General features: G+C 39.7%; 1 protein-coding gene across 2 annotated transcripts in view; it reads left to right on the forward strand.

Moving 5' to 3' along the window:
- The first annotated feature begins 1,083 nt into the window (after positions 1-1,083).
- Positions 1,084-18,139, forward strand: part of ASZ1 (ankyrin repeat, SAM and basic leucine zipper domain containing 1) — a 36,646-nt gene continuing 19,590 nt past the window's right edge. Inside the window, exons 1-6 of one of the 2 annotated variants that reach the window (XM_040062278.1) lie at positions 1,084-1,197; positions 2,696-2,792; positions 7,908-8,030; positions 10,986-11,097; positions 17,395-17,506; positions 17,748-17,882. In XM_040062278.1, the coding sequence (XP_039918212.1) occupies positions 1,099-1,197; positions 2,696-2,792; positions 7,908-8,030; positions 10,986-11,097; positions 17,395-17,506; positions 17,748-17,882 (678 nt within the window). In that variant the 5' untranslated portion in view covers positions 1,084-1,098. The remainder of the gene's footprint in view (positions 1,198-2,695; positions 2,793-7,907; positions 8,031-10,985; positions 11,098-17,394; positions 17,507-17,747; positions 17,883-18,139) is intronic. The other variant, XM_040062279.1, reaches the window with a different exon arrangement.

An 18,139-nucleotide genomic window follows, 5' to 3' on the forward strand; every position in this document is an offset into this window, starting at 1 on the left:
TCAAGATGAGGGTAATTTTTGTTATAATTTACTTGCCAGAATTACATTTTTACAGCGTCACGGGCACAAGGACTACACTTAATCATTTTGTACTCTTCTCCAAAACCAAACTCCACTCCTGTCAGTGGATGCTCAATTTCATTCCAACCTGGGGCAAGGCCTGAGATGAGCTCAAGGAGCAATGATGCTGGTGGATGAAATACAGAACGTCATACCTCATTTGCTCTTCAAAGTTTCACAGGAACTTTGTAATGGATGAGACATTATTACGGGTCTTTGGAAAGAGCACTACCCACAATTCTGAACTTTCCCACGCGAGTGTCCCCACCGCAGGGGACACCGCACCAGGGCTCTGTGACACTGCGTGTACACACACGAAAGTGACGTCACTGGCTGCCGCTAGGTGAGGTAGCGTGGAAAGAGCATGTTAATGACGTCACCAATTACAGAGAGGAACCCGTACCTTCTACCTTGAATCCACACATATAGACCGGCCACAGATCTAAAAACACAACTTCACACATGGCTTTGCTGCGTCTCCCAGCACCCACAAAGCAGCGCAGCCACGAATGCGCCCTGTCACAGCCCCACGTGCCTACAGCACCACTGCCACTGATTGCGTGTACCAGGCGCCCTGCCGCCCCGCCCGGCACGGAGCAGCTCCGAGCCGGCACGGAGCCTTTGCACCCAACACGGAGCCTTTGCACCCAACACGAAGCCGTCCCACCCGGCACGGAGCAGCCCCGAGCCGGCACGGAGCCGTCCCACCCGGCACGGAGCAGCCCCGAGCCGGCACGGAGTCTTTTCACCCAACACGGAGCCGTCCCACCCGGCACGGAGCAGCCCCGAGCCGGCACGGAGCCTTTGCACCCAACACGGAGCCTTTGCACCCAACACGAAGCCGTCCCACCCGGCACGGAGCAGCCCCGAGCCGGCACGGAGCCGTCCCACCCGGCACGGAGCAGCCCCGAGCCGGCACGGCGCGGCGCTGCCCTTCCCCGCCCGCGCGGGGGGCGGGGCGCGGGAGCGCGGGAAAGCGGCCGCCGGGGCCGCGTGATCCGCCCGCGCTGAGGCGACGCGCGCGCGGGCAGCGCCGCCATGGCCGCCGTGGCTTGTTCGTCCCGCGTGGTGGCGGGAGGCGACGAGGGCAGCGACAGCGACGACTGGGACATCGGCGTCGTGCGGCAGGAGTCGCAGGTGGGGCTGAGCCTCCATGCGCTTGGGGCCCGCCGGCCGTGGCCCGGCGGTCTCGGGGTGGGGGGCCTCGGCTTGGAACCGGGAGGGGAGCGGAGCGCGGGAGAGAATGCGGCTGGTGCTTTCTCTTAGGCTATTTCCTACCAGGGTTATGCTGGTGTATCCTCAATCCAATAAATGAAACCTGAATTGTCGGGGTTTATCTTATTACAAAACCTCTTAATCTTTGTTTAAATGCTCTTTCTGCCCTCAGTAGCAGACCCTAGTCCTAATCATATTTCACCATGAGAGTAGATTTGAAAGTGGCCGGGCGCCTGTAAAACTGTTTTAAATTTCTTGAGACTGTTTTTTGCTAACTTGAAGGGTTCAGTAATTTTATTGCATCTAACAGGTGTGAAGTATCCGTCAGTGTGACATAGATGCTGTGAGAGTTTTTAAGTGTGTGTTTGCCTCATGACCAGAATTGTACAATGGAAGCATGACTGAATTCTTGAAGTCTTAGGCTAAAGGCTATAGCCTTTAAATAGATGTTCCTATCAAAAGATGTGTGTTGTTTGAAAATTGTTTTCTGATTAGACTCAAAAGAGGGCTAAATTATTCTACTGACTGTTTTTCACCTTTGGTTCTCTAGACACTTCTGTTATTCTTTACAAAAGTTATTGGAAAGATGAGTTACTATGTGCTGTAAAAATTGTATATTTCTAAGTTATAATGCTGGGGTTAAAAACTTAGGATAAAGCTTTGTTTCATACCCACTTCTGTCTCTCAGGGAACTAGTCCTCTGCTTACCAGTGTAGGGAAAATTTTGTACACTCAGTATAGCTCCAGTAGCAATCTTTATCTGCATCTGCAGCTTTAATAGAAAACAAATCTATGATGTTTTTGAAAACAACTTAAATTGAGTGACTGCATAAACTAGTCTTTTGGTCAATGCTTTTTTCAGCCAGAACGTCTGTGATGCAGAACTACAAATGCCCGTGTCGCCACAGAATTAGGATGACAGAGGAATTGTAACCCTTCACAGCAGTGGATTTGTGCTGTTAGGCCAGACAGGTCACTGAGGTCCCTTGACTCAAGCTCAAACTTTCATGTCTGATTGTTGTATCTTTTAACGTTGTACTTCACAATATGTGAAATGGGCCAAAAAAAAGGTACATAAATGCATTGCAAAGTTCTTCTAATGTCATAAGATGAAAAAGAATCCTAATTGAAATCAAATTGGTAAATAAAATTGAGAGCAGTGTAGGAGGATAGCAGATCTGTTGAGAAAGAAGATTATTTCCATTTTCAGAGAATGGAACTTCTCATAAAAATTGATTTTAAAACTTAGGCTTTGTGGATCTACAGAGATGGAAGAACAAAAGTTTTATGTTGCTTTTTCCCTTCTTCTGTGCTATGTCCTTTCAGAGATTATTAGTGCTTTTACACTGAAACCAAGCTATGTTGTTTTTGCCTTGAAACAGTCTCCGGATTTTGACTTAATTTTTCTTTGTTTATCTAGCAGTTGGATCAAATGTTGCAGGCAGACAAGAATGAGGCATTAAAGAAGGCTCTGTTTCGTGGTGATGTGTCATTAATTGAAGAACTCTTAAACGCAGGTGAGGAAAGTCAGTTACGAAGTTGAATATTTTTTAGTGAACTCGACAAGAATACTAAACTTTCTCATTTAAAACAAGATTTTTATGTCCTTTACTGGAAACATTCACATGTTCCTACATGAACTCAACACATTATTTTGGAAGATTAAGTTACTTTTTTAGTGACTCAGATTCAGTATTCCAGTATTCCAGTATTTCTTTTGTCAGTCAGGAGCCCTGAAAATTGAGAAAACAATAACGTTTGAACCAAGAAATAAGGTGTTTCTTTGTTTTCAGATGTATCTTTAATATGCAAATAGCAGTTACAAACACTGCATTAGAGGTGGTTTAAATTGAGGGGGAAAATTCAGTGGGTGGTCTTTGGTGTTGAAGGTTGTACAGTATGGGGTAAGAAGGGGAGACCAGCCTTTTTTATTTTAATGTTTCCCCAGTTTGGAAATTCCTTTTCCTTTTTTTCTTTTTTTTTTTTTTTTTTCCCTCCGCAGCACTGTTAAGTGTTTGGTATGTGCCCTGTGTAATACTGCTGTCCTGGCAACATCAGCTGAACAAAGATTTTGTGAATCTGAAAGGTCTAACAGGCTTTTTGTGGCATTTGTCTCTAAAAAGTAGTCTGTTTTAACACTGAAAGCCTTTTTCCCTGTTCTGTTACTCAGTATTTTTCTTTAATGTGTTTGTTAATCAGTGTTAGGAAGATTGGATCACTTATTGAAGCATCCAGGGCAATGAGAAACTGCATAGCTGAGTTGACCTGCCTAGTGATAATTGTCATGAAGTTCTGCTTCAGCAAGCAAGGAGAATATAGTAACCAAGAGCTTGTTCTCCGAGGAAAATCTGTCTTAGGGAAGAAAGTAGTTTATTGGTTAGCAATGGGCTTTTCTGAGTTTTGAAACAATGACATTATTTGCCCTTTTAGAAGCCAACTGTTTCTCACCACAATAGGGTAATGGTTTTCTTTTTAAATTAAGCAAAACTACTGCACAGACTGAAACACAAGAAGTGCAATATAAGCATGAAATACGTCTGTCTTGCTTGGAGAAAATATATTCTTATTTATAGGTAGAGCTTTAGTGATGTCTGTGCATCAGATTGCTTCACTGTTTTGCTACACTGTCCATTTGACATTGTTGTATTGCAGTCAAACAGCAATAGTTCAGTTTCCGTGCTAATGCCTGCTACACAGTGGACAGTTCTGTGCTGTTGGAAGATAATAGGTTTCTGTAAGTGCAGAGGTTCAGGCTGAGGATTCGTGTAGGCTAATTTCCTGTCTCCTGAAACAAACAAGGCAGTATTATAAAAGAACATGTCATTTCCTTAAAATGGGATCAGCAATAAATTCTGACCCATCCAGTACTGTTCTGCAAAGCAGTAGAACACAGTGCCTATTATGCAGCCCTTTCTGAAGAAAGGTAACATTGTCCTTCAGGGAATGTATGCTCAGGTAAAAGCTTTGCCTCCAGATATACCTTAAGTATATGTTTGGTAGATCTTGTAGGAGACTCGCTACCAGCAGTCCGCGAAACTTGAGGTTTGTGTTGGAAGTGGATTTCGTACCAACAGTTGAGGCTGTTCCTTCAGGTAGAGTGAGACTGTGTTGTCTTCTGGCTTGGTTAGGTGTTGCTTTAGTATTTTTGATGCTGAAGCAGTTTCACAGAGCTTCTTTAGGAGATGGACAAGCAGTGTTTTTTCCTTATCACTTCTGTTAAACAGCAACTTAGGAAAAAGTTTTGGAAGTACATATCACAGAAAGTAATGCAAGCAAGTAGCACCTTTAAAGATGATTTGGACGTTTTGGTTTGCTTTAGGAGTAAACTACTTAACACCATGGAATTGATGTGTTCCATTTCCTAAAATGGAATTAAAAGTTATGACCTCATGACAGTTTAGGCTGATTAAAGATGTAACTACAGTCAAATCCTCCATTTTACTTCAACAGTTTGTTCCACTTATGTCTTTGAATGAGTGCTGAAGCTCATCTCATCTTTTGTGAGCCAGTTCAAAGAATTTTAAGTAGTAGTAAACAACGGGAATGGGAGGGTGCCTAGCATGTGAGAATAATTTTTCAGCCAATTTAGGACTCTGAACCCTCAGTCAGGTGACCACTATAGCTGGCCCAGCAGAGGGAGACAACAGCAGCTCTAAGGTGACTCAGCATTAAGGTCATTTGGGAACAAACCTAAGTGTAGACAGACTTAAATCAATACTTCTACTAGAGAAAAGTCTTAGAGAATCAAGCATTTTAGAACTTCCCCTCAGGTAAATGGTATCTGAATGTGAATGGATTCCAACACCAAGAGCTGTTCTTTAACTGAATGAAAGTCAAGACCTCATCTTTTTGGTGTCAAACATGAAATTAATTAGCAGCTAAATTTTTCTCTATAAAAACAGCCTTTCTACTATAGCTATTATTAGCCACGGTGAAGAAACTGTCTAAAAGGGATATGGGAGAAACAGTAATAGTCAGAAAAAGAATGCAGTTATTTGCTGTTCTTTTGCTTCGCTATTGTTCATATTCTTCACATGGTTTCTGCTATAGTTTGTGGCCAGAATGTCTTTCTCCCCTTTGCTGTTTAAACAGGAAGATATTTATCTGTAATTCAGATTGTAAAGAAGAATGTTGTTTTGTCTCTTAGCTGTAATTTGTGTAACTGAAAAGCTCCTCTGCTCATACCTACAGAGGAACACAGACAATAGCAGGTGGGGAAGCCCAAATAATGCCCAGGTCCAGCTCCTCTCAGGTCCATCATGGAAGCCAGTAGCCTACCTCTGCAGTCTCAGAGAAGCAGAGACCATGTGCAGGCAAATGACAGACTCAGCAAGGGACTCCCAGCTGCAACAAAAGGTCCTTGTGCCTGGGGCCAAGCAACTGTACAGACAGGAGGGAGACAGCTGTGCCAGCCACAGGAGTGGGACCAGAGGTTGGAGGCCTATGTGTCTGTGATGCCAGCGGTTGGAGGGGATGGATGACAGGGTGATACCAGTACTTACTGTGCTCATAGGAGTGCTCTGTTTGTCTGTGTTGATCACTGTGGCCAGTGGGGTGTGTATGCCTGCGCCTGCTGGGAATACATGCTCAGCATTGACAGGGGTTGGACCTGCGGTTCTGGAGTGCAGTAGCCTCACTTCTTTCTGGCTGTTGGATTTTCTCTGATTTTTCACTAAAACAGTTTTTTCTGGGCTTCACTGTTTTCTCAAGGAGAAAATCTCAAGGATTTCTTAAGGGCCATTTTAAATGCTTGGCTAAAACTGCTTACTTCAATAACAGCACATGTAATGAGAGGAATAACCTATTTGAGTAGTCATCAAGGTGAGACATTTCTGGTTCAGTCAACAACTTCTATAACCAAGCAACCAAGAAACCACATGACTCTTCCTGTGTCAGTTGTCCTTTCTCTGTCTTCTTCTGGGATTACAGCTTGTTTGCATTGGGACTTTCACACTAGGTGGTACTTCGAAGCAGTCGCTACCAAGATGGTAGGAGACTATGCAGGACAAACAACATATTGCCAGATCGACCATTCTACTTCTAGAACTTGGAAAAAGCACCAGCATCATGGCAGATACTGGCTGCTATGCATGTAAAGAAAGCATTGAGGAAAATGCCTTCTCAAGTGTTTTAATAAAGTCTGTGTATAACTGCCAAACAGATCGTTTGTCATTGTTGTTCTGGTGTGTGTTAAAGTAAAAAGCTTTAGGTGGGAGTTGTACTTACATGGACTGCTTTTCTTCTCATGAGGAAAAGAGTCTTTTTAAAGGCTGACAGGGTGACAGTTTTTGAGTATTTTTTTCTTATCCTAGTATTACTTCAGTGGGCTGTTGTATATCAGACTTGCTAAATTCTTGAAGTGACTTACAAGGGAATTCTGATATGACTGCTAAAGGACATTTTCTGGCTCCCCTTGTAGAACTGTGGGCTTCAATGAAAAGTTTTGTACACTGTAGATAGGCCAATGTGCTGTGACGTTAACTGCAGCTAGTATGTGTACATTGCTACAGAAATTTGATTGTAAATGCCGTGGCTTGCAGGTGTTAGAATGCTTCAACATGTGGCTTTCATTGAATTGCTACGTCTTTATTAATTCTACAGTTCCGATGATCTTAAGAAATTAAATAATCAATCCAAGAACAGTGACCTGTTAGTCCCTCAGCTTTAGTGACTTTGTATTGCTACCCTGAGCACATCTTCAACGTACCAAGACAAATGCATACTTTTCATTTTGAATGAAAAAGTATGTGTGTAGCTTAACTGTCACATATTCCTTAGGGTAGTTTTAGGGTTTTTTTTGGAGTGTTTTTTCCTAAAGAAGTTTTTTCCTATTTTTGATTATCCATTGTTGCTGTAGGACTAATATGAAATCAGTTGATGGAAACTTTTCTAGAGGAAGTAATGGTTGTTGAAGGATTGAAAAATGCATACAGGTTTTTATTAGAAAGTTTGCAGATGAGTATCTCAGTCTGGTACTTGGTTCTCGGTGCCTTTGGGAAGGTTGGGCTGTCTAACAAGCATTCTTCTAGCCATTTTAGCCATTCTGGCTATTAGAAAGAGTAACAATTCTGGTGATTGTGTGTGAACCTTGCATAGTCTCCTATTTCTTCTTTATATTAAGATAGTATTTTGTTAGTATCAAACACAAATCTGCCAGCTAACTGTCTTGCAGGACAAAGAATGCAAGGAGCTCTGAAGCAGGAAACCTTAGATGTTGTGATCCTAATTGCCTGACAAGCAGTTTGCTTCCACAGCAGGCTTCTTGGCTTGGCAAGAGTCAATTTTTTTTTCATTTTTATTGAAAAAAGCTATTGCACAGAAGTAGAGAAAACAGATTCTGTGTGCTTATATGAAATTACTTTTACAGCTAAATGTTTGAGGTTTTTAAAACAGTCTTTCTTTGGTATTTAACTCCTTGGATTGGCAACACTGATGTCAGTTTTGAAAGTTATTTTCTGGTGTTCTAAATAAAGATGTATTAAAAAAAGAAAATTCCCTAAGAGATTTCTCTCCCTTATACTAAATGCAAACAGGGTGTAACCTTTGTAATGATACATATTGAGAGTAAGTTTTATAAAAAGCGTGTTTGTTTTGACGCAGTTTCATGATTTTAATTTCTTAAATTTTGACAGGTATCAGCATAGAAACTAGCTTTCAGTTTGGATGGACTCCCCTGATGTGTGCAGCCAGTGTGGCTAACTTTGCAGTAGTGCGTCTTCTTCTGGACAGAGGTGCTAATGCATGTTTTGAAATAGGTAAGATGGGAGTGAAAAATACTGGCTGGTAATGCTCAGTACCAGACATTGTCCTTATCCTTATTCTCTTGTTTATGTGTGTAGGGAAAAAGGATAAGAGTTCACAGTGGAACTGGGAATCACTCTACCTTACACAGTTTTGAGGGAAAAGTAGTAGTTTTAAAGTAAAAATTGTGTCCTTGGAATTGATCTGGGATCAGTTGATGTGTTTCCTTGTTCTTTCTCTCTCAATTCCACTTTCCCCCACACCTTCCAAATCCCAAGTACTTTTTAAAAAAGTGTTTGGAAGTACTTGCTCAAGAAGTGTAGTATAAAGTTGTACAGGTAAAACTTACTGTGCTTGATCCTGTTATGAACTACGTACGTGCAGAAACCAGATAACATCTCAAACAACATGAATAGCTTTCCAGTTCATGGGAAACTAATGTGGACTTCTATTTTTCTATTTTCTATTAAGAAAACTTTCAGTGTGTTGCTAGATCACCTTTTTCTGCGAGAGTTCAGGGTAGCTTCTAAGTAGTATCAGTTCCTCTGTCAGTTTTATTGGCCTAATAATAACTCTTCTTCTAGTTAAATTTGGGTTATTTTCAATCTCTTTCATTGCACTGGAATATTTATCCCACAGTACTGCCAAGTACGTAAGAGCAGTAATCATATTTTCCAGTAACTTGACAGTATTTGCAGTAGTAGTAGACTGAAATGCAGATAGTACAAATCTGGCTCTGAAAATTTTCTCTAACCTCTTAGCAGTTGATCAGAGTATGAGATTAGAGTCGATTGCCCACACCAAAACCAATCATGCCTTCTTCTAATCACTGTCCTTGTAGCCAGGTTCAGAGAACTTCTATGTGTCTGCCTACAACTTGTACCTATTCCATGTTTATGGCTGTGGAAAGCTATAAATGGGGCAGAAACTGTTTTGGGCAATAGTTTAGGCTGACCAGGTAACCAAATGCATGGCATTTTTTCATTTGTGTAATAACTGTCTGCCCAAAGTGGCACCTCGATAGGATCAGGTTTCTTGGCTTGTTTCCCTGTTAGACTGTGTAGGGAAACTGTAAGTAGGGCACATGGGCAGCAGAGTACTGTTCAGCCAGGAGCTGTCCTGCAAGTCATTGATTTGGGTCAGGCCACGTGTGTTCAGTGAAGCTGGGCTATCCTAAGGGGGTACTAAATCTCACCAGACCTCCTGCTATTTTTTACGTCAGAAGGCAATCACACAAGTGATCCTGTAATAATTACCCTTTAACGCTTATAATCCTAATAAACAGCTATACTGTTAATCCCCTTGAGTCACTCTTCAGTCATTCTTTGTCACTAGTTACTTACTTTTGACCCTTTTTGGTAGTTGATGAGAACTAATATATCATTCACTGTGTGATGAGGTCAAAATGTTGCATCCTTGAGGAATAATTTCACCAGAACTACTGGATTTTTCATCTGGTCTGAACATAAACTTATCTTTTTTGTAGTTGTTTTGCAGTTACTCTCTGTAAAAGAGAAATCTAAGACTTCCAAGGTGTTTCCTTCCCTTTTGTCTCTTGCTCACATACATGAGCTATATGTAGGCTAACAGAAGTTAATTTTCCACTCTTATATTATATATTGTATATTATATAGTATATATTATATATATTATTATTACCGCCTGATATAATGAATACAACTTCAGGTTCCTCCCAATTACCATTCCCAAATTGACAGTGCTTTATTTAAAGTCCTGCCACCTTTCCATTCATGTTCTAGCTGATAATCAGGTTAAACATTTTGAGTAAAAATTTGTCAGTATGTCAAGTAATTTCTACATGAGGCAGTTGAAAATTAAAAGATGGCATATTTAAAAACCAAATGAATTTAAATGTAGAACTAAGTTATAGAGGTGGAGGACTAGAGGTGGTGAGAGCAGTAGGGGTAATACCCATAACAAACTTTACATGTTGAAATAAAATTAAATCTGACCTCATTGAAGAATGAAGATGTTAATTATACAGTCTTAAAATTTCTGCTAGAAAATTAGAAAATATGTTGTAACACTTGACAGGATATGAAGTAGGTGCAGCTAATATTATACTTCTTAAATAGATGTAAAGGCATGTTGTAACTTGTGAACAAGTTTGTGCAATAAACAAAATGGGCAGCTACTCAAATGGCAGTTTTCTATTGGGGCCAACTAACTAAAGTCTTTGAGGTGTTACGTTTCCCATTTGGAAACCATGGTACTCATGGGAAAGAAGTCTCCTGTTTTCTGTGTGCAAACAGCAGCTGTACAGTTTTGATTTGTGAGCCAAGGTGGTATGTAATACCCAGCTGGTTTCAGAGCTGGAGAAGTAAATATGCTGATATTCCTACGGACTGTGTAGATGCTCTTTAAATCCACATCTAAACCAATACTTTTAATACTTTTCCTGCCACTGCTGGACTATAGTAAGTTAATAAATTTAATTCTTCCTCCTTAAGATCTATCATGAAGCCCTTTTGATTCTGGTGTCTTTTGTATGGGTCTCTGTTCTCCCCAAAATTGATGCCACTATGTGTTCATAATACATTTCATGTACCTTTTTCTATTCATTGCGGCTGTTACTTCTATTTACTGGAGGGGAGGAACAGGGAGCAAATCTACTGGTGTGGAATGTGTTTTGAGAAATAAGCATCTATAGTTAAGTTCCTATAGTAGCTTTGGGGTACTTTCAAGCTATTCTAAACTTCAGTAGGAATAGATACTTTACTACTGTGATTCACTCTCATCTTTCTGAGTATCTCCTCAGGTGCCCTTTGTCTTAATTCTAGTGATTTTCGCAGACAGGAAAACAAGATTGTTAGCCTTTTCCAAATATCAGAGAGTATCAAAATCTCAGTAGCAACTCTAGCAAATATAAATACTTTTAAAGGAACTTCTGGATTAGCATGGTATTTACATTTACATATGTAATTCTCTAACTGCAAATTTCCAAACAGATAAATACACTGTGTTGATGGCAGCATGTACTGCACAAGCTTCAGAGGAGAACATCTTGAACACTGTTGAACTGCTTCTATCAAGGAATGCTGACCCTAACCTTACTTGCAGGTATTGAAAACCCCACATCTGTGAATACAGTACAAAATTCCATACTGTTATACAGTTGTGTTTATAGACATAGCTGCTGGTGGTGTTGAAGGTGAAATGCACGTAATTCTTGTAATTTCACTGCTGTTGGTATAAGAAAAGATGAGTACCCAGGTATTTATACCCATGAGTTATACCTACAGTTGTTAATCTGAGTAAGTAAGACTGTGATCAGCTTTATCAAATTGCAAGTATATTCTTCAGCTGAACAAACTAAGAATTAATCTTAATTATTCATTTGGCTGAAGTGTAGGGGCAAGAAAAATGTCCTCTGCCTTTCCTAAATCATATTGCCTCTTCTGCATAGGGATGGAAGTTAAATCAATTCATTCTTTATTTAAAGTCATATCCTACTTTTCAACTTTTTTGTTGATATCTGGCTATATGCTTTCACAGAGTGCTTCCTGAGGAAAACAAAATTCTGTAAATAAAATACAATAAATCTGCAATCTGGAATCATTTGGATTAAAGAGATTAAGCTCCTTTTAGAAACAAGTAATAGTGTCCTTCTTCAATTACAACTTTGTCTCAGCAGTTTGAAGCAGTGCATCAAGAGATGTCTGTAGTTATACAGTCTGATGAAATGTTTAATTTTACATGAAAAAGAAATAAATTCTGGACTGACCCCAGGATAAACTGTCTTGCCTCTGCTAAAAAAAAAAAAATACTGTTTAGGTCAACTGGTTTTTCATCTAACAGAATTTTTTTATACCACGCCCCTTTCATCATGTTACCTGGGATATATAGACTGAGTAGCTCTCTAAAAAGAATAAAATTGAAGGCCTTTGGTTTTCCTTAGTAGAATTCAATTAATGAAGGCCCTGAACCTTGCTATGAGCATAGTACTGATAGACAAAGAGGAAACAGTGTTCTGCTGAAGTGCAGCTGATGTCTGGTGCCAAATTTAAGTGCCATTCTTCTGTTCTTACCACAGAAAGTAAAAGTTGTTCATGAGATAAGAGAAAGCAACATAATCTGAAATAATTACATATCGTTGTTGTCAGATAGCTGGGTGTTAGAATAAACATTGTACTTTAAAAATAGGGGAAATCATTGCATTATTAGCTTTGTTTTGGGTGTTGGAAATGTGAGAGTGCAAACTGCAGATTTGCATTTGGATGGGCCTTTGGCTAAACTCTGGGGGCAAACAGTGTGAATGCTGACACAAGAGGTAGGATTTTTGATTTTTAAACTTTATAAATAAACTTAGAGTATGTTTTGCATGGTTGATCTTTATATACAAATATTTATTTAATATCTTTGTGTCCTTAGACCTTGCGCTAACATGAGTTATTGTGCATCCAGCAAATACGGTTGTGGCTTTTTTACTTCTGCAGTAGTACTCTTTCTCAAATGAAAAGATAAATTAAGTGACAATCAGGAATGTCCTATTTGTGCTAAATAAAAGCAGGGGCTTGAAAAATCCAGACCTTGTAATCTCAAACATTTGAGCTGCCTTTATGCCTTTCCAGTATTTGACATATGTGCATGCCGCTCAATCACTGGGTCTACTAGGCAAGAGCTGCAGTTTCTCAAGGACTTCTTGCTTTGTGTTCAGAAATGAGAATAAAACATAATAAACTGCCTTATGTGACAATAAGGGATCAAACAGCCCCTCTCTGTCCCATTTCACCTGTTCATTAGAGCAAGCACAGAGTGTTGTGTGGGAGTGATCAGAACTGTCAGTGAGTTGAGATGATAGTGCAAATACTTCATGTGTGATCAGCTTACTGCAGGTGGAAAGCTAAGATTTTTATTATTTGGCTTTCTCAGCATGTAAGAACCAGAATGATTCTAGGAAGCTTCTCTTTTGTCTGCCAGCCACTGGAATGTGTGTAAATGCAAAGCAGAATACTTTAATGTAAGGCAGGGGTTAATGTTTATCCTTTCTCTGTTGCACCATCAGGGCAACCAGTAGGCTCTTTAATTTCATGTCATCTGGAAGTGATACACAGAAACTTGGTGGGAGTGGGTCTAATTTATAAACTGTGTGTGGAGTGGAGAAGGACTAGTGGGAAAGACTGATTTTTGAAATGCAGAGAAGGAAGGTGAGCTTAGGAATGGGTAGGTAGATGGTTTCTTTGTAGAGGGTTATGGTTTTGAGAAGAAAGTATTCAGAAGCATAACTTAGGATATTTTTGCTAAATCAAGGTTTGAAACTGAGTACTGGTGGCTGTAAAAACAGTTTTGTTGATGAGAATGTAATGTATCAAAGCATAAGTGCTAGCTAAAGGGTTTTAAAAGTCAAACGAGTAACGGCTAAGTGAAACAAGAAGGCATTGTACAGACCTGCTCTGAACAGCCATTGTAGAGCTACTATAGCCTGAATGCTTCATTTAAGTGAGTGCTACCTTGAGAAATTTGTTTTGCTTATCTCATGTCAATCACCTTCTTCTTGCTCCAAAATATAAATTATATACTTTTCCAGGCTTTACAAAGGGATAATATTTAGGTGATGTTTTTAAAAACATTTTTTAATCTTTAGTGCTTTCCTGAAGTTACACTGAAGTATGTTCTTCCAGTATTTCTTGTTATATAGGGTTTCCCACTTCATCACTAAACCCCACTAAGCCAGAAAATGGGCAAATAGATTATCTTCTGTTGCTGTGAACATACTGTTGCCACTTAGTTTCTCAGTTCCAGGCTTAATGTGCAGCAGTGGTCAAGAAGGTCATCTGCAAGCCAGACTCCTGAAACACAGCAGTTACTCAAAATGATGAAAGGGTTCTTAAGATCTGTCTGGATGATTATCGCTGCACTCTCTACTAACATTTTTAGATTGCACTAAGATGTACCACTAAGTTTAGTTTATCTTCAACTTAAGCAGGAAACAGTGGATTTGCCATGTTAAAGCTTGCTGTTGTGGTTGTGGGGGTTCATTTCAGGGTTAGAAAAACACGGTTTGTTTTCCCCAGTGCTCGTCTCCCTCCTGTGGCCGTACATGTAAATGGACGCTGCTTCCATGCAGATGCTGCTTCCATGCGGTGGCTACCCCGTTGCATGTAGAGATGTAAATTTGTGCAGCAATGCATGTGATTCTATCCTGAAATAGCTTGTAGCCTTTGAAATTAAAACTCACGCATTAAAATGGAATACTTGTAGTGCTAACTGCACAATCATATTGATGGACCTTTTAAATGTTGTAGTTATTGAGTTCTGCTTGCAAATGGAGCAGTTCTTTAAGTGGCTTTTGTTTTGTTGGGTTGATTTCAGGTATCCTGCCTGAAGTATTGTACAGCTGTAACTATAACATATTCAGAGAAAAGACTATTCTTTAGCCTCATGGCTTTTGTTTAGTATTTTTCCTTTGAAAAAAGCAGAAGATAATTATGAATTAGTATCAAAATTTTAAAAAGTTGAGAGTGGGAGAAATTAAAATTAGATCAGGTGTGAATGGAGTGGTTTTGCAGTCAGATGTGAATAGTAAATACTTCAAAGGTGATGGCATGGAAAGTTTGTCAGACTACCTACCACTGAAAAGAAGTAAGCTTGGGAGTGAGTGTCCATGTTGGGCAAACAAGTTTGAATTTTGTTGCTACAAATTATTATGTTGTAATCAACTTCTGCTCATTCTTTAAAATATAGATATCTGTGTATGTCTCTCTACAGACATCTCAGTAGAGACCTATAGAGATATACAGACATCTGTTACCAAATTAAAGATGGAGATTATAGTATTTCTGTATTTTTATAGGTTCACAGGGTAATTCAGGTCAGAAGGCATTTCAGGAGGTTTCTTGTCCAACTTCTTTAAAGCTGTGTCTGCAGTAAAATTGGGTTAGGTTGCCATCTGGTCTTGAAATCCAACAAAGATGGAGACAAAAAGTTCTCTGAGCTACCAGTTCCATTGACTGGCTGTGCTCCATGGTAAAATGTCTCCTCACATACAGTCAGAACTTCTGCTTTTGCAAAAGTCTTCACACTTCTGCAAAAAGATGTCTTTTTGCTTCATTACCAGGTTCTTTTACGTTGTTGACTGTATGTCTTGAAGGCCTGGTTACCTTTCATTTTGCTTATCTATGTGTGATTGACCTTTTTTCCCTAGCATAAGGCTGTTTCAAATTTGTAAAGTTGCTGGATTTCAACAGTACACTTTTAACTGTGTTTGCATAAGACAAATCATCCTTGTGTGAATGATCAAAACCAGAGAAAGATGTGGAAAGCCTTAGTTCTACCAAGACCCTGTGGAAGGAGGCAGAAATTTTATGGCAGTTTCTTTAAGACATGAGTTTGGAGATCCCTCTAGTGGTCGATGAACTTAGTATTAAGAAACCCAGTGTTGGGAAGAACAGTCCTCCCTTGGGTATATCCTAGCAAAATAGAATAATCTTTAGAAAGCAGGTTTTTGACATGGAACTGTACATCAAAAGCAATATTTTTCTTGAAAAACTGTTGCTTTTTAAAATACAGTATTTTTTAATTAAACAACAGTAGTAAAATATTTTAACAATTCATTATTGTGCAATCTTATTCTATTGAAAAATATGTCAGGCATCTGGAAAGATACTTTGCAAAGAGAAGCTTTTGAGCAGTATTTCACAGTGGCTTCATCTTGTAAACATCTCTTGAAGCATGAGATCACGTGTTGGTTTGATAGAATTTGAAGGAGAACACTTTTGAATGAGTCATCTCCTTTAAGTATTTCAACAATCCCTTTCCACCAATAAAAGATGAATAATAATTGATGAAAGAGAAAAAACAGTGGTTTATTAACAAACAATGTCGGAAGGCACAGGAAGAAAAAGCAAATAACTGCTAGACCTCATACCCCACTGCAACAAAGAGAGACCCAAAATGCTGGAAACTACCCATTCCCGAAACGAGCCTGACAGGAGAACTTCAGGCTTTGTAGGACAGAGTGACAAGTGGTGTGAGAGTCTTCCCTGCAAGGCAGGAGCCTCACAGAACTGTTCCAGCAGCAAAGAGCTTTTCCCCATGGCAAGGCAGAGCAGAGTGGACGCAACAGGAAAAGCAGCTGGGCTGGAGCCACAGCCAGCCAGTGCATCCTCTTCCCAACTTGATGCAGTCAACAGCATCTTGGGCTGGAGCAGGATGGCTCTGCTCCACTTCTGCCAGCACGGTGACCACCTGGTTTTTCAGACAGGCAGCTGCAGAATTTGCCCTCAAGGTAGCTCAGAAATTGCTCCTGCAGCTTCCCTGAGCCAAGGGAGAAAAAAAATCCAACAAAATGGAAAGAAAAACCTTTATCTGAGCAAAGCTCAAGCAGGCAGCAATACAAATACCATGCTGGGAGGAGCCCCAAGAAACCACGCTGGAGAGCTTTTAAAAACTGCATAAAAGCAACCTCCACGCACACACACAAGTCCCCTGCTGCAGGGCCTTAAAGATACTGTAACAATTTCAGGGCACATATGGTTATGGGATGTATTATTATGAATCACCCTAAGATCAGTAGATTGCTGTCCTCATGCTTTTGGGATGTAAAAAAACAGAGGAATGGGAAGGGTGGTGTCTAAGTGCTCCTTCAGCAGCTATAGGAAACAGTAGTCTGTGTAGGAAAGAAGGTATCAACAGATACACTTCATAGAATCAGTGAGATTGGAAGAGACTTTCAAGATGTTAGTCTGACCATTGACCTGGCACCACCATAACCATCCCTAAACCATATGCCAAAGTGCCACATCCAGATCCCTTCTGAGCACTTCCTAAGGCAGTAACTCTACCACCTCCCTGGACAGCTCTTCCAATGCCTAACCACTCGTTCAGTGGGGAAAATAAAAGAATGTAATACCTAATCCGAACCTTCTCTGGTGCAACTTATGTGAACAGAAGTCAGAAATGGGATAAAGGGCAAAAATATGATTGTGTTTTAGTACTTAAAAGTTTAAGATCTTCAGCTTTATCAGTATGCATAATCCTCTTGGGGTGTACTTGGGGTGGGGATAGTCCTGACTGTTAGTAATAGGTGTGCAGCCCCTGCTATTGCATCCTGCCTCTGCATAGCAGTAAGAGCTGTATGATCTGTAATTCTTTCGCTTACACTGAGAGGGTTTTGCATTTATGAATATAGTTGTTGTTTTTAATATTCTTTCTCTTAAGTATTCAGTTGTGATTTACATCTTGCCATCAATGAAACTGCATAGTTTTTCCAAACTTTGGACTGAAATTATTCTTCACGTGTCTTAAAAAAAAAAATAAAAATAAATTAAATGAAAATAGAAGTGAGCTTTTTTTTTTTTTTTTTTTTTTTTTTTGCATTTTGATGTACTTTATTTCACCTGGTACCTTTTCTTTCAGGAAGCAAATGACTGCACTGATGTATGCAGCTAGAAAAGGCTATACTCGGGTTGTTGCTTTTCTTGTTGCTCATGGATCACACATAAATGCCCAAGATGAAAATGGATATACAGTAAGTGATTTATTTTGTGTGTTGTATGTAATGATAAAAAATTGAAAAGGCAACTACCCACTAGCTTGTTTCAAAGCACGGCTTTCTGAGAAACATTCCTCAAAAATTTCTGCTTTAACACTACTTTGAGATCCTCTTGCATTAATTGTCTTTGTCTCCATATTGGGCCGTGTTTTATTGATTGAAACTGTTGGGTTTTGCTTCATATGTAAAATTGGTAAAACAAAGTTGTTCTTTGCAGGCATTAATGTGGGCAGCACAGCACGGACATAAAAGTGTGATTTTGAAGTTGCTTGAGCTAGGAGCTGACAAAAACCTACAGACCAAGGATGAAAAAACAGCAGCAGAGCTAGCAAAGATCAATAAACATTTAGAGGTATTTCATTTCTCTTAGAAATGCTAATTTTGGCTTTTGTGGCAAAAATCTGTTTATTATTTGTATACATTTTTGTGGAAGTATTACTTTAATAACTACATTATAGCAGCTAGTTGATTACTAGTGCTGTTACATTTATGTTTATAGTAGACTATTTTCTATTATATCACAGCTCTTCACAGTGCTGTAAAGGTTATATTGTAGTGTTTTGGAAACCTTTTTTCTATATTCTTTCAGAATCATTGACTCTAGATGTA

This window comes from Hirundo rustica, chromosome 4 (assembly GCF_015227805.2).
Source record: "Hirundo rustica isolate bHirRus1 chromosome 4, bHirRus1.pri.v3, whole genome shotgun sequence".
NCBI classification, from domain to species: domain Eukaryota; kingdom Metazoa; phylum Chordata; class Aves; order Passeriformes; family Hirundinidae; genus Hirundo; species Hirundo rustica.